Source organism: Echeneis naucrates, chromosome 9, assembly GCF_900963305.1.
Source record: "Echeneis naucrates chromosome 9, fEcheNa1.1, whole genome shotgun sequence".
Taxonomy (NCBI): Eukaryota; Metazoa; Chordata; class Actinopteri; order Carangiformes; family Echeneidae; genus Echeneis; species Echeneis naucrates.
The window spans coordinates 23,890,827-23,907,343 of record NC_042519.1 but is presented as its reverse complement, the minus strand read 5'-3'; the positions used below and the strand labels follow the sequence as shown (position 1 = coordinate 23,907,343).

Here is a 16,517-nt window from a genome sequence, read left to right as displayed (position 1 = left end):
CCTCCCCCCTTTCCCCCCCCCCCCCCCCCGGTCGGAAACGGGATGTGATGTAAACACAGAAACTTTTTGTTCCTCTGTCTGAGCTCCGTTCGGACGGTCTGCGGAGCAAACGGCCCAAAAGACGGAAAAGCGCAGAAGAAGTTACGGACGAACCGCCGGACGGACTCTCAGCGTTAGTTTTCTCCACCATGACTCTCTGAGCAGAGCTCCGCCCGTCTGGACCCGAACACAAGACCTGACACCAGGACCCGGACTGCCAGGAAAAACGGGTCGGACCGGAGAGACGCTCGCTGCTGTTGTGGATCCGGACGGAACCGGCGGACAGGTAGACAGCTGACCGTGTGTGTGTGGCAGGACCGACCTGGACGGTTCGGCTGGGATCAGTTCTGGTCCTGCAGACTGAGGCCTAGACCCGGTCCAGGTTCACTGCATGCCTTCATGTCCCAAAACTTTTATTTACTAAACAACAGAACAACACCGAGTTCATCACGTGACAAAACAGGACAACAAATAATGAGTCAGTCAGATGAGCACTCGGTGATTCTTCATTTTAACAAACCGATAACATTTACTGACAGAACCACAGAAAAATAAAGTGTTTAAAACGAGGCTGCTGCTTGTGTTACAGGCTACAGAGTGTCCACGTGGTGTTGTGTGTTGTGTTGTGTTGTGTTTGTTATGTTGTGTCCCCACAGTAACACACAACAGTCCAGCTCTAATCAGAAGGATTTGATGAGTTGAGTCCTGGTTTTGATCAGATTCGCTGTTTTCATGGATCCAGTTTAGTGGATCCAGGTTTCTGCCGGTCTGGATTACTGGATTACCTAGATCAGGTGTTTTTTGTGTGTGTGTGTGTGTGTGTGTGTGTGTGTGTGTGTGTGTGTGTGTGTATGTGTGTGTGTGTGTGTGTGGGGAGGATGATGATGGCTGACTTTCCTCCGTCTTTTCTTCAGGTTGATGAATTCCGCCTTCATTTTTCATCATGTTGCTTTTGAGGGTCAGACCCGGGGCAGGAGTTATCTGACCTCTGACCTCTGACCCTGAGTGTTGTTCATGGGCTGACGAAGAGTCCAGATATTAAACTTTAATCTCAGAAATGCTGATGTCACAGTTCGGTTCAGCTCCTCAGACCACACTCACGTGGACCTGGATCCACCGAGTCCGTCCAGAGCGTTCACCTGGACGTTCTCCATCAGCCGTCGTCATAGAGACGGTTGTGTTGACGCCTGCAAATCTTTTTCCCTCCAAAATTAAACACAAACTCTGCCACCTGTGGGGGCTGTTTTGATGATCACAAACCTGCAGGTGTTTCAGATGCTTCCTGTCTGTGATGTGAGCCAATAAAACGCTGATTTACCGTCTGTCCAACAGCAGCAGTGACGCAATCTGACCGTTTCCCAACAGCAGCTCAGCACTTGGCTCCGACTGTGAGAGCCACCGGTGCCGTTCAGTCGCACAACAAAGATCGCTTCACACGCAGGAGCCCTGTCCTGTGACTGAGAGGAAAAACCAGCCCTGAACCAGGTCCTGCTCAGGTTTTATGTGTCTGCTCCAGATGACATAACATTTGAAGAAGAAGAAAGTTGCACCATCTCAGTTTGTGTTTTCCTCTCTGAGCACAAACAAGCCTTTGTTCTTCTTCTACTGTCAGAGTTTGGTCCAGGAACAGGAAGCAGGAACCAAACAGGAAGTTCAGGATGAGTGTTGCTGGTTTGAAAATATTCACGCAGCACTTTAGTTCCATCATAAAGATCTAAAGCAGCGTGATGGTTGTCGGTTCTTTTTCAGACCGCGGTGGCTGACATGAGGAGATGGCAGCTTTGTTTTGTGTGTTGTATTTTTCTGTCATTTTCATTTTTCAAAATGGCAGCAGAAAGAAACGTGCTGCCTTTGTTTCGGTTTTTTGTGAACTCACTGTCGCGGCACAAACAAGACGCCATCATGATCTGTTACCAAGAATCTCAGCAGGAGTGAGCGCTCCTGCTCGCCAATAAAAGATCCTTCATCTGTCCCATCAGCTGCAGCAGGATCAGCATTAGATCCAGATCGCCTCCAAACCGCATCCAGCTGTACCTGGACCCAGTTCACATGAGTCTGTGAGCTTTTAGCCAAAGATGGAGTTTGTTTTTTACTACAGATGCTGTGTTGGGGGTTAGGGTTAGGGTTAGTTGCACACTGAGGCCTTGAAGGCAGCATGTCCTTCCAGTGAATTTTACCCCGGGGTCATGAACTCACCGTGTGAAGTCTGTGACCCGACATCAAGCTGAGACCGGACTGATGATGCTCCCATGATGCATCTGTTTATAAACACCACTTCATCCACACTGTACAACACAAACAGTCAGAATGTGTGTGTTTGTGTGTGTGAGTGAGTGTGGTGTAATCCATCAGCCTCACTGTGGGACAGTAAACTGGGAGCTAGCTTAGCATGCTAACTTCAGCAGAAAAGCTGTTGTCTGAATTCATTCATTCATTGATGTCACAGCTGGAGCTGCTGCTGATTGGATGAGCTCATGAAGTCCAAGGTCACATTCTGCTGAGAGCACTGAAGAACAGAAAGGGATCATGGGATATGTTGTTATATGTTCTGTGTCTTTAAAGGTTTCGTTCCTCCTGATGGTTCTTCCTGTTTCCTCCTTAAACTGATCAGATCTGATCAGTCCGACTCTCTGACTCCTTCTGTGTGTTTATCCGTCCGTTCTCATCCTCCATCTTTGATGGTGAAGTCTGGAGTCACGTCTCTACGTCGGACGCTCCTATTGGCTCCAGTGGGTGATGTCACAAGAGATTAGTTTCTAGAGGAAATAAAAGAGCTTTGGGGTCGGCCAGTATGAGCGCCACCTCTCACCCAGTGCATTCTGGGATGGTGTGATCAGAGTCCTGCAGCGTGTTTGTCACAGATACACACTCCAGGTGTGTGTGTCTGTGTGTGTGCTTGAGTTTGAGTCATTTTCAAAAGTCTGCAGAGAAAAGAAGAAATCAGACAGACTTGTGTCATCAGGTCAGTTCCTTCCTTCAGCTTCAGCTGCGTTTGGTTCACTTCTTCAGTTCGGAGCTCAACATGTTAAATCAAGCGCTCCTCACATTCTTCAGATGCCAGCGGCTCTTTTTTCCAAGCTGGGAAAACTTCACCTGCTCTGAGGTTACACCTGCCCTTTAAACTCTGGGCCAGGTCCACCTTAAAGGGTCTAAAGGTGGACGTTTGGTGAGAGGAGACGTAAAAGTACACCAAACTGATTTTTGTTTCTTAAAGCCAGAAATATATCTTCTCAAAAGTATCAACCCTTCAAAATAAAAGGCAATGGAGTAGTAAACTATGGGACCTTTAAAATAAACAGTGAGTTCCTCCACATGTCAGAGTTGGTTTACATTTTGTGTGAGCTCCACTCAGACTCAGTAAAACAGTTATGTAACATCTTGTGACCTAGAAACCTCCAACTCAGAACTTCCTGCCCTGAACGCATCAACACCGTCGTTATATAAACGTTGAGTGTTGCATTCAGGGGACACAGTTATCAATGTGCATCTCATTTTCTGTTGTGCAACGTCGTTAATTTTAGCTAAACTGTTGTTTAGTGATGGGAGCTAGCTGGTTAGCATGCTAACTTCAGATGTTGGTGACTGAAGGAACAAAGTTTGATGCTGAACTCAACTTTTGTCCTGAACGGTTGTTGATGTTCATGTTAGCGACACAGTGATAGATAAAACACAACTGGCTGGGTGGAAGTGTTATTTCTCCTTCAGACTCCTGTTGATAAGCAGCTGGGAGTCTTTACTGTCGGGCAGAAACACAACGATGCCGTGTCCTCAACAGGCATCTGGACACAAGTGGACTGTGTGTGTGTCTGTGTGTTCTCATTGTTTATTGTGTTGCATAATCAGACGCTGCTGCAGCTCGTGAGGCTGGAAACAGCAGATCTTCTCTGAACAGCTTCAGCGTTAAATCCACATCACACATATCTACACAAGGTCGACAATGTGCAACACAAAAGTGTGATTGAAAGAGAAGAGGAGAAAGGTCTTTTCAGCCGAGAAGGAGCGGTTTGGGCGCCATGATTGGCTCCTGAAGGGATGAAGTGTTACCGTGTTACCTACAGACGGTGATTTCCCAGAATGCACGAGGTGGTGGTGGATTCTAAAGACCGGCGTGGGCGACGTCAGTTCAATACAACGGGGACATCATGTCTCTCCTGTCACTGAGCGGCGCCAAGCCGTTGATTAGCTGTGTTTTAAACGTGAAGTGATTCCTGATTGGTCACTTCTGCTCTTTTATTTTCTGCTGGTTTGCTCTCAGTGAACTCTGTCTGATTCACCCCCGACCAGAGAGAGAGAGACAGAGAGACAGACAGATTCCTGTGTGTAACAGTAAGAGAGAGAGAGAAACTTGGAGAAAGGCATGTGGATTCCTGTGTGTTTGTGTGAGCGAGCCACATAGACACAGACTGGGAGAGAGAGAGCTCTGGGTTGCGTTGAATGTTAGGAATGTTGAGGCTTTTGGCTCCGGTTTGTTCTGACGGAGGAGGAAGAGGAGGAGGAGGAGGGGACGGATGAAGGCTGCAGCTATAGATTCATCTCTTTTTGTCAGTTCTTCTGCTGTTCTCTTTTTATAATAACAGAAGAGAATTAGTGAGTCATTTTATGTGACATGACGTTTAGATGCTGCACAGAAATCTGACTGAAAGATATTTTGGTTCATCTTCTTCAACAGAGTCGTGAATCAGAGAAGTCTGGAGGAGAAAACAAAGTTTAACTGTCCTACATAAACCAAATTTGAAAATATTTTCATATTGGGCCTAGACACAATCTGATTCTCTCTGCTGATTGGCTGAGTGTTTTCTGAGTGAGCCAACGAAATAGAGCAGCTTTCGGGAAAAACAAACCAAATCTTGTAAAATTTAGAGGGTGGGTCTCGGTAGGCGGGGCTTCAGGCAGTGACATCACAAAGTCCTGTTTTTAAGGTTCAGGTTCTGAATCCAGACTGGGAGGGTTTCTCTGACACTTTAACTGGTCTGCCTTCAGACCTTTAAACGTCGTTTTAGATCACGTGGATGAAAACGACCTCAGCTGTCTCTCTGCCTCCATCTTGGTCTCATTCTTCTTCTCCTGATGGTTTTCGCTGCCTCTCTCTCTTTGGTCATGTGATTTTGCTGTAGAGATGAGCAACAGTGCTGGAATCTGAGCTGCAGCCAGCACATTACACACAGGACTCCTTCCCTCATTCCCTCCCTCCCTCCTTCCCTGCGTCGTTGCCAGAAAGTGAGCGGCTGCTTTCTGTTGAATGAACTCACTTCCTGAAGGCCGAACGGATCCGTGTCGGAGAAAAAAGACACGAGAGAGGAAGACTACTCAGCAAATCAAAGAGGTTTAAACTAAACTCTGACCTTTGATCAAACGCTTTATCCGTCTGCATCCAAGAGCAATGTACACAGTAAATTAATGATGAGCAGCTCACACACAACTTTGGAGGAATACACTTCAGTACAAGGCAGTGGAGTCCAGGTTGTGTACGGCGACGTCACTTTGACATCAAACTCAAATGAATCTGCACAAAACTGAACATCTGCTGAAGTCCCAAAGTCCTCCGAGCACATCTGTCCGACATCTGTGTGGTGCCACAGAGACGTCTGCCGGACTGATCCAGAATCCAGATCAGGAGCTTCAGTGTTCGGTCCGTGGCGGTGTCGTGTGTGTGTGTCAGTGTTGCATAACCTCTGTGAGTGGGCTGCTGTTTGTGTCACTATTGAAGTATTGTGAAATCACACACACTCTAGTTCTGCTCCGTCGTCTGGTCCAGTTTGAGTCCAGTGACACATCAGGACTCTGAGTGAAAGGTCAAAGTGACAGCTGACCTCTCTCTCGCTCTCTCCCTCTCAGAGATGTAGCGAGTGTGTTGGTGTGATCGGCGGACCATCATGCACCTCTTCTTGCTGCTGATCCTTCAAGCCACAGCAGCCATTGGACAGATTGACCCTGGTGAACACACACACACACACACACACACACTTCAAACTAAACTGATGTACGGCATCCACTTACAAAAATCAACTTTTTGTGTGTTTGTGTGTCCTGCAGCACACTGTCGCTACGCCTTGGGCATGCAGGATGGACGGATCGCAGATGATGACATCACAGCCTCCAGCCAATGGTACGAGACCACAGGACCACAGTACGCCAGGTCGGTGTGAACCCCCCCAGCTCCTGTTTCAGCTCCGACTGAGGGAACAGAAAATGATGTGTGTGTGTGTGTGCAGGCTGAATCGTGAGGAGGGGGACGGGGCCTGGTGTCCTGAGGGACAGCTGGAGCCTTCGGACAGTCAGTACCTGCAGGTCTGTGTCTTCACTGTTCGGGGTCAAAGGTCACAGCTGATAAAGTCATATTTAAACAGGACAAAGTTGGTGATTGGTCAGTTTTCAGTCAACGTCATGAATGAAACTGCATCATTAAAATATAACTGACATGAACGCTGGCTGTAGTCAGATTGTATTGAAGTCTATGGGAAAATGTCCCTTTTCCTCCCTGATGAGTTTATGGTCTCTGAAATACAACATGAGGTTCATTTTTTAAGAGGGAAAGGGGAGGGGCTAGGGGGCGGGGCTACTACATAAACTGGAGTCTTCACAGAAAAGTGACTGAGTTCACGGGAGAGGCAGAACTTAACTGTCAGACTCTGGGTTCTTTGGCCGACAGCCTCTGATTGGTGTGCTCCTCAGGTGGACCTGGGCAGGCTGACCTTTCTGACGGTGGTCGGCACTCAGGGACGTTACGCCAGGAGCAACGGGAACGAGTTCGCCCGAGCCTACCGCCTCAACTACAGCAGAGACGGGCTGCTGTGGAAGTCATGGAGGAACCGGCAGGGAAACACGGTGAGCTGGCACAGGGGGCGGGGCTAAGGCCAAGACAGGAAATCCATCCAACAGAAGGAAAGAATGGAAGAAAATCTGTTGAGGAAACATGTGATGGAGCGATAGAACGAACAGAGCAGGAGAGAGGAAGGAAGGGCAGAGAAAACGATGATTCTGGTCATTTACACTTATATTACAGGAAATTACATTACACAGCAGCTTCCTGTTGGTCTCCAGCTGCCATGGCAACAGCAAGAGGACACACAATGTCTCCTAACCTCCGTAATCTCCGGATTTAAGGAAAGAAAACATGAAATCACCGTCTGTCATGAATGGCTCTGACTGATTTATAGTTTATGACATACACAGTTTGGGGAATTTTTATTATGATTATGACACACAGAAACAGAGAGAGAGGACAGGATATGAAGGAGAGAGAGAGAGAGAGAGAGAGAGAGAAAGGCCTCTGGGGTTCGAACCCACAACCTTTAAAATAAGAGCTGCTGTTCCTCCTGATATTTGTTTCCAGGTGATGGAGGGAAACAAGAATGCCTACGCTTCCGTCATCAACGACCTCCACCCCCCCATCATCACCCGCCTCATCCGTCTGATCCCCGTCACCTACCTGTCCACCACCGTCTGCATGAGAGTGGAGCTGTACGGCTGTCCGTGGGACGGTAGGACGCACACAGGACGATGGTTCAGATGTTTGTTGCTCCTCAGATTTGTTTACTCGTCCTCAGAGGAGTAAAAATTCGTACAAACATTTTAATGTGTTCAGCAATTAAACTAAATCACAACTCCTATCTGTCAAAAGCATCAAAGTCTGATTTTCATCTCACAGTTCAGTCCCACAAAGCCCAGAGATGGAAATAAACGGCAGAGTAGAGTGTCTCCTTCAGAGCCTCTGGATCAGCTCTGAACGTTTGTGAGTTTATCGTGTTGACAGAATAAAGAGCTGATTTTTCATCATGAATGAGCTGAACTCCTGATCAGATAAAGACAGAAACGACCCAAACAGAGAGGAACTTTGTGTTCAACTTTTCTTCATCTGCTTGAGAGTCCAATGTGATTAAACACCTGGATGTTTATTTCTGAAGACTTTGATAAAGAACGATTGAATGAATCAGCTCAGTTTATTTATCAAAACTCGTCTCTGGATCAAATCAACAGTTTGCTGAAATATGTCAGAAGGAATGTTAGCATAGGCGCTAACCTGCTAAAAGGCCCCAGACCTTCAGGGCCCCACAGTGAATCCCTGTCTGGTGTCCCATGAACTGACAGTTTGTGTAGATCTTTAACAAACATTAACCTCAAACTGGGACCATTGGGGGCCTCAGCTGTTTCTGGCCCCTGGTGGGCCCCTCAGCTGTTTGTATTTATGGTTGTCGACATTATTTAGCGGGACTCTCTCTGACTGATCATGTTTGTTTAAATGAGCTGAACGGGCTTTTATTGTGGTGACAGTTCTGATTTTGTATAAGTGTGATCAGAGTTATATTCCATAAAACTGGCGTACTGGCCCTTTAACTCCCCGCCCCTCCCATCGCAGATGGCCTGATCTCCTACGCCGCTCCAGAGGGTCAACTGATGATGCCGCCTGGTTATCCCATCGCTAGCCTCAACGACTCCACATACGACGGCGCACATGAGAGGAGGCAAGTCGCACACACTTCCTGTTTCCGTTGTTGTCCTGATCTGTGTGACTGAAGGCCGTTTCGTCCAACAGGAGGCTGTTTGGCGGCCTGGGTCAGCTGACGGACGGCGTGGTCGGCCTGGACGACTTCCTGCTGACGCGTCAGTACCACGTGTGGCCGGGCTACGACTACCTGGGCTGGAGGAACGACTCGCTGGGGACTCAGGGATACGTGGAGATGGAGTTTGTGTTCGACAGGCAGAGGAACTTCACCTCCATGAAGGTTTCCCTTCCTGTTTGAGTCACTTTTTCAAAATAAAAGCAGCAGGAAACAAAATCTGTAAGCTGAAAAGAGTCTTCTCCTTCTGTCCGTCCAGGTTCACAGTAACAACATGTTCTCCCGTGGCGTCAAGATCTTTTCCTCCGTGTCCTGTTGGTTTAAGCCCCGCCTCATAGCTGGATGGGAGGCGGAGCCTGTGGCGTTCAAGACAGTGCTAGATGACAGGAATCCAAGTGCCCGCTACGTCACAGTGCCGCTGAACCGACGCACTGCCAAATCCCTCCGCTGCCGCTTTTACTTCGCCGACATCTGGATGATGTTCAGCGAGATCTCGTTTCAGTCAGGTAACACACACACACACACACACACACACACTTACATTCCTGTAGTGTAGCACAAAATAAAAAAGCTTTCTCCTCTTTGTCCTTCAGAGGACACCATACTTCCGACCCAGATGACCCTGCTGATGACGTCCACTTCAGCCAGCTGGGAGACAACTGTAGTCATGACAACCACACCAAAGATGGGTATGACCTTTGACCTTTTGATTCGAGCTGTTACGTCCTGGATGGTTGCACAGCTCCAGACAGTCGGAGGGAAGGAGAGGATGCAGAGGGGCTGATGGGATTTAGATAGAGTTAGAATCAGCAGTTCGTAAATTCACCTCCGGTTGCAGTTTCTTAATGAATAAATTCAATAAAAATCATAAAATCATCATTAAATCTTTGGTCGTCGTGTTTTTCTCCTCTCAGCCGTTAATGCGTCAACCAGCGATCCACCAGATGAGGCCAATACGCCCATCCTGATTGGCTGCCTGGTCACCATCATCCTGCTCTTGGTCATCGTCATCTTCCTCATCCTCTGGTGTCAGTACGTCTGTAAGGTTCTGGAGAAGGTGAGGAGCCCAAGCGGAGATAAAAGGCTTCTTCCTGTTTCCTGCAGCGTAATAAAATATTTAACTCTTTTCTGCTTCAGGCTCCACGTCGGATCCTTGACGAGGAGTTCACAGTTCGACTGTCGTCCTGCAGCGACACCATCATCCTCCAGACCCCGCCTGTGCCGCCCCGCTCTGGCCACGCCCCCACAGGTGGGCAATGACAGATACTGGCGTTTTGTTCCAGTTGTCAGTGGATGTTAAACAGATCAGGAATTAAAGAGCAACGTTCGGACATCCGAGCGCTCCGTGCAAAGAGAGGGAGAAAACAAAAACGGTCGGTCTGCAGGATGATCACTCCTCCGTCCATCCATTTTTATTCCACTTATTCCAGCTTCTCCAGGTGGATTTCAGGACGGGATGTCGGACTTCTGGAACTTCTGGTTCTTCGTCTGATTCAGCCATGTGCTGTCTTTTTTTTCAGGCCCCGCCTGCGATCCTCACTATGAGAGGGTCTTCCTGCTGGACCCCCAGTACCAGAACCCGGCAGCTCTGAGGAACAAGCTGCCGGAGCTGTCGCAGAGCGCCGAGGCGTCAGGTGAGCTGCTGGCCACGTTAATGACCCGCCCCTCCTCTCCTCCGTTCGTTTCCTGCCCGTTTCCTCTTGATGCTGTAAATCTGTTTATCTCCGTTACGTCCTGTTCCTCTTCCTCCTCTTACTCCTCAGTAATCCTCTCTATGACCTCCTCCTGCTGACTTCCTGTCACATGACGTCAGGCTGGCTTCGTGGTAAGAGCTGAAAGGTGTGACTTCAGCGTTTTCATGCCGCAGTGTCTGATGACTTTTCCATTTGTGATGTTCGACATCCACCATCACAGCAGGATGAAAGAAATCATAGTAGCCCCGCCCCCTAACCATCCCCTGTGTTAGCCACGCCCCCATCCCCTCCCCTCCTTCCTGGTCTGTTTCCCTCTAAATGAACAGCATGTTGAAAGTAGAGACTGAGACTCCTCTCTCTTCCTCAGCGTGTGGGGGAGGCTACGCCGAGCCCGACATCACGCAGTGCACGCCACACCAGTGTTTCCATAGCAACGCACCACACTACGCCGAGACGGACATCGTGCGGCTGCAGGGCGTCACTGGCAGCAACATGTACGCCGTCCCCGCCCTCACCGTGGACTCTCTCACCAGGAAGGACATCTCTGCTGCCGAGTTTCCACGGCAACAGCTGATCTTCAGGGAGAAGCTGGGGGAGGGCCAGTTTGGGGAGGTGAGCGGAAAAATCAGACGAAGCTTGAAAAGTTTTTGAAAACCCGCAAAAGGACGGACTCACATCTTACTCTTTCAGGTCCACCTGTGTGAGGCTGAGGGACTCCCAGAATTCCTTGGTGAGGGGTCGCCCCTCCCCGACAGAGACGGCCATCCGGTGCTGGTGGCGGTTAAACAGCTGAGGGCTGATGCCACCAGTCAGGCCAGGTCAGCAGCGCCACTTCCTGTGGACACCGCCATCATTGGAATAATTGTCCCTGTTTAGGACAAATCCATTTTCTTGTCTTCTTCCATCAGGAATGACTTCCTGAAAGAAATAAAGATCATGTCCCGTCTCAACGACCCCAACATCATCCGGCTGCTGTGCGTGTGCGTGTCGTCCGACCCGTTGTGCATGGTAACCGAATACATGGAAAACGGAGACCTCAACATGTTTCTGTCGCAGCGCGAGATTGAGAGCACGTTGACCCACGCCAACAACATCCCTTCAGTCAGGTTGGTTCAACCCTGCAGTATTTCATGCAGACAGCAGGGGGCGGCCTCCGGCGTTACTCCTCCTCACCTCCTTCTTTCCTGTTCCCTCCAGCCTGTCCGACCTCCTCCACATGTCGGTGCAGATCTCCTCTGGGATGAAGTACCTGGCATCCCTGAACTTCGTGCACAGAGACCTGGCCACCAGGAACTGCTTGCTGGACCGTCGCCTCACCATCAAGATCGCTGACTTTGGGATGAGCCGAAATCTGTACAGCAGCGACTACTACCGCATCCAGGGCCGGGCGGTGCTGCCCATACGGTGGATGGCCTGGGAGAGCATCCTGCTGGTGAGCAACAGGGGGGAAAGACACAATAAGTTTGTTGAGTTTGGTCCATCGTGACCCCAGAAGGCCCAGATGGGCGTGGACTGCTTCCTTTGGAATCAGTTTTGGTCCCTCTTCTTTGCTAAATGGTCATTGGGGTCATCAGTGTGAGTGTTTGACTGTTGCTGCTTCGTGATTTGACCTCATCAGGGAAAGTTCACGACAGCCAGTGACGTCTGGGCGTTTGGTGTCACCCTGTGGGAGATCTTCACTCTGTGCAAGGAGCAGCCGTACAGCCTGCTGTCGGACGAACAGGTCATAGAGAACACTGGCGAGTTCTTCAGGAACCAGGGCAGACAGGTGAGATGAATCAAACGAACCCAAAGTCAGTTGTTAGCCTCCAGGGTACCTTCTACCTTCATGTTCCCTCTCCTGTACCATCTCCCAGATCTTCCTGTACGCCCCTCCGCTCTGCCCACCTTCTCTCTTCGAGCTGATGATGCGTTGTTGGAGTCGAGATATCCCAAACCGACCTTCCTTCGAGGGACTTTACCAAGCCCTGAGGCCCCACGTCAACCAGTGAGCTGAGGTCTCAGGGATGTACCGTTCGGGCTTCCCCTCGGCGGCAGGTTTGTCCGTCTCTGGACTCCCGGAGGACAACAGACTGATATGAGAGGACTGGTGTTGTGTTAGGAGAGAGCAGTCGGACGGACTGAGGGAAGTGGCGGGGCTGTGGTCGAAAGGTTGGTTTGCTTTCTGGGAACAGCTGCGAGCTATTCTGAGAGACGGGGAGGCGATGGGAAGAGAAAAAGCCAGTCAAATCAGAGGAACGTTTTGCGAGATCAAAAGTGAATTTCTAAGCTTTCTAAAGATTTCTGTCAGTGCCAGTTTCATAGTTTCCCATTTTTTTAAGCCTCTTTGACCAACATGTCTCGTCGGACCTTTAGGTGCATTTTACTTTCATGCTGTTTTGGTGCCAAAGGTGCCATAAACTTCACTTTCTTCCTCTCTGGACAGACTCTTCGGTCTTGGTACTTCCTCCTGTCCCTGTGGTTGTTTTATTATTATTGTAAAGCACTGTGTCCATGTCTCTGTTATTCATGTTCATATATTAACCCACACTGGAGCTAGGGTTAGGATCAAAGTGTAGTGTGATTTTATTTGTAGATTTTTATTCTATTTTTCTGGTTTTGTTGTATTTCACTTCTTTTGGCTGTTTTGTGGATTTGAATGTTGTTCAGCTGAGGTTCACATCACGGTGCCAAGAGGCTGCGTTGAAACCTGTGTGGCTCCCAGACTGGCAGTCAGTCGGCAGGTAAAAGTGGGGAATTCGGAGGAATCACCATCGCGGCACAAGGAGAGGTTGTCATGTTAAAAATTATTCTATCAAAGTGAAACAGTCCAACTCATCCTCAGAACATCGCACAAATAACATCTGAAAATTGGTGGTTTTATTTAAAAGGACTTCACGTCGATAACGAAAGTGATTCCAGTGAGAATCAAACCAACATTGACTCTAATCCTCCAGGAAGGTTCCGGGTCAAACACAGAGACCGAACGTCAAGGTAACACTTCAGCTTTGTGTCTGCTGAGGCCTGAAGGATGGAAGGATCTGTTTCGGTTTGACCACGAGTCCTGTTCTGTCAGGATCCGTTTGGGTTAGCATTAACCAGCTAGCATTAGCATTCGGAAATTTAAAGTACTTCAATCATGAATAAGACACTGAAGTCCCAAACCGTTCAAAGTTCATATTAGAATATTCACCAAAGAGAAAAAGGGCCTTTTTCAGTGTGAAGTCAGTTAGAGATGTGTTATAGTTACAAGATTTATATCCAACCAAGGTAACACAACTTAAGAAAAATAGTTCTTCAGGGACGAAGTGAACTCTCACCTTTCTTCTGTCAACCAAATAAGGTTCTAGTTGATTTTTAACTTAATTTCAAAACCACCTGAGAAGTTCTTTATTGTTGGAACTAGTTGAGTTGGACTTTTCATCCAGTCTGAAGACATCAAGGCCAGATCTGGTCCAGTTGGTCCAAACAAAGCACAACTACTGTGTCAGAGCTGAGGGCCACTGAGGAGCAGGACCTGCTACACCTGAGACAGGTGTGGTAGCCCCCCGCGACCAAGGTGGTTCATTTAAGAAAACATAGATTCTGTACTGATTCATGACGCATAGCATTCAGAGAGTTTTGTTTAAAAAAGTTTCTGTGGATTTAACGCTTCTTACAATCTTGAGTGAATCTTTTCGAAGGTAACGATGTTGTGATGTCAGCAGTTGGGAGGAGTTTCCCAAACTGCAGCGCAGCTGGACTAACGGAAATTTCACAATCAGCAGTTCGTCTCGGTGGATTAGCTACAGTCAACCCCATTTTTTTCTTTTTCTTGCTTGTAATTTGACGTTTCAGTTGAGCTAGAATTGTGTCTTTGTGTTTATTTTTGTGTATTTTTATTCATTAAGATGTATGGAATCTCCAGTCCAGCACTTGACAACTGAAGCGTCAGCAAGCTAGCTGACTTTAAAAGTAAAAGCTGACGATGTTCACAGTCAGTTCATCCGTTAGCCCACAATAAAGTCCCAAATATCCATTTTACATTTTTATTTCAGAATTTTCTTCATTTTATGTCCAATCTGTTTTTTGTTTCAGTCTTGATGTTTGTTTTCATCTGTTCAAAATACAAAATGGCGCCAGCCAACATCCCCTTCGCAGGAAAGAGGAAGACAAACGTTCAGTTTGAGAGCATCTTTGAGTGTGTTTTGTTATTTGTACTGTATCATTGATGAGTGTGTGTGTGTGTGTGTGTGTGTGTGTGTTCTCCACATTCCTTTGAGAACTGGGAGCTATTTGGGATTAAAGTGGTTGACCAGATTTGTTCTGTTGTGCTGAATGATGTGATTAAATGAGGGAGAAAGGATGTTTTTTGTTTTTTTTTTCAGGATATGAGGAAACGGTGATGGAAGTAAGGAAACCACTAAAACTCAATCTCCCAGAGTCCTTAGCTACAGTGAGCCTGTGTATTTTGTTCTGGTTGCATCAGAGAGATAGACAAGTCTTTAAGTTGGATAGTGTACAGTCTAAGTGATCTATAATATCTCAGTGTGTGAATGCAGATTAGGTGTGATAATTGATTATCTATCAGAGTTTATTGTAGCTAATTCTCTGATTATTTCTATTTTGGAAAGGTGTTGGGTTTTTATTTTTCGTTTCTCGTCCAACAGGAAATCAGCAGTGTTGAATATTTTCTTCAGACGTCGTACACCGGCTGGTAGCTGTGTATTTTAATATATTGGGATTTGTTCCTAAGTCTTTCTCACTCTGTACCGTCTCGTGTCTCTATTTGTTTTTCTTGATAATAAACAGTAAAACGTGTCCAACAGAAGAGCTGAGTCGTCTCACTGTGTTCAGGCCTGGCGTCATTTTAAGGCCGTCCTTTCTGGCTCCAACAGATTCAAGCACAAAATGTCCAGCAGCTGGGCCAGCAGAGGGCGGCAGTGAGGCAGGAACCTGCTGATGTGTCCTGCAGAGAAACCAGGTCCGGGCCCCTCTGTTTTATTCGATTGTTCCAACTTTCAGTTAATGAAGCATCAACTCTTAAGATCTCAGGAAACAAAACAGTGTGACTTCTATTTAAGGTGGAATTTTCCCTTTCTCTGTTCTTGATGTGTGGAAGGAATGTCTCTGTCACCATGACGACGGTGATAAAACTTTACAGCTGAGAAATGAAAACGGATGTGTTTAAAGAAAGACACACATACAGGTCTGGTTCTTCAGCAGCTGTTGGTCTCGGTCTCTAACTGTCCCTGACGGTCTCTGATGGTTCCTGACGGTTTCTGACGGTTTCTGACGGTCTCTGATGGTTCCTGACAGTCGCTGACAGTCTCTGATGGTCTCTGATGGTTCCTGATGGTTCCTGGCGGTCTCTGACGGTCTCTGATGGTTCCTGATGGTTCCTGATGGTCTCTGATGGTTCCTGATGGTTCCTGGCGGTCTCTGACGGTCTCTGATGGTTCCTGATGGTTCCTGATGGTTCCTGACGGTCTCTGACAGTCTCTAATTGTTCCTGATGGTCTCTGATGGTCTATGGTGGTTCCTGACGGTCTCTGATGGTTCCTGACAGTTCCTGACGGTCTCTGATGGTCTCTAATGGTTCCTGACGGCTCCTGATGGTTCCTGATGGTTCCTGACGGTCTCTGACAGTCTCTAACGGTCTCTGACGGTCTCTGATGGTTCCTGACGGTTTCTGACGGTCTATGATGCTTCTTGACAGTCGCTGACGGTCTCTAACGGTTTCTGACGGTCTCTGACGGTTCCTGGCGGTTCCTGGCGGTCTCTGATGGTCTCTAATGGTTCCTGACAGTCGCTGACGGTCTCTAACGGTCTCTGACGGTCTCTGATGGTCTCTGACGGTTCCTGACGGTTCCTGACGGTTCCTGACGGTCTCTGATGGTCTCTAATGGTTCCTGACAGTCGCTGACGGTCTCTAACGGTTTCTGACGGTCTCTGACGGTCTCTGATGGTCTCTGACGGTTCCTGACGGTTCCTGACGGTCTCTGATGGTCTCTAATGGTTCCTGACAGTCGCTGACGGTCTCTAACGGTTTCTGACGGTCTCTGACAGTCTCTGATGGTCTCTAATTGTCTTTACCTTAGTCTACAAGTCCCTAGCCAGTTTCTAAAGGTTTCTGCTGGTTGCTGGTTGCTTCTCCTGAACCTGACAGGAAACCCAAAACTATTGAATTCCCAGATGAAGCTCCCAGTCCAGAGCAGAGTCCAGTTCCACGGCCCGAGTTTGGCCCGTCTGCTTCCATGTCTGGGTG

General features: G+C 48.1%; 1 protein-coding gene across 2 annotated transcripts; it reads left to right on the top strand.

The window, feature by feature from the left end:
• Positions 1-62: 62 nt before the first annotated feature.
• Positions 63-15,075, top strand: ddr2l (discoidin domain receptor family, member 2, like). Of its 2 annotated transcripts, XM_029511098.1 has the most exons (19): positions 63-325; positions 5,875-5,973; positions 6,073-6,175; positions 6,252-6,327; positions 6,712-6,864; positions 7,373-7,520; positions 8,396-8,501; positions 8,573-8,762; positions 8,857-9,103; positions 9,191-9,286; positions 9,512-9,654; positions 9,735-9,846; positions 10,118-10,231; positions 10,659-10,903; positions 10,982-11,109; positions 11,200-11,397; positions 11,489-11,723; positions 11,910-12,059; positions 12,148-12,288. In XM_029511098.1, exons 2-19 carry the CDS (start codon positions 5,913-5,915, stop codon positions 12,280-12,282), a joined length of 2,640 nt encoding a protein of 879 aa, XP_029366958.1. In that variant the 5' UTR covers positions 63-325; positions 5,875-5,912; the 3' UTR covers positions 12,283-12,288. The 2 variants fall into 2 exon arrangements, with proteins under 2 accessions (XP_029366958.1, XP_029366959.1); XM_029511099.1 differs by lacking the exon at positions 63-325 and having other exon boundaries at positions 5,913-5,973; positions 12,148-15,075.
• The last annotated feature ends 1,442 nt before the right edge of the window (positions 15,076-16,517 follow it).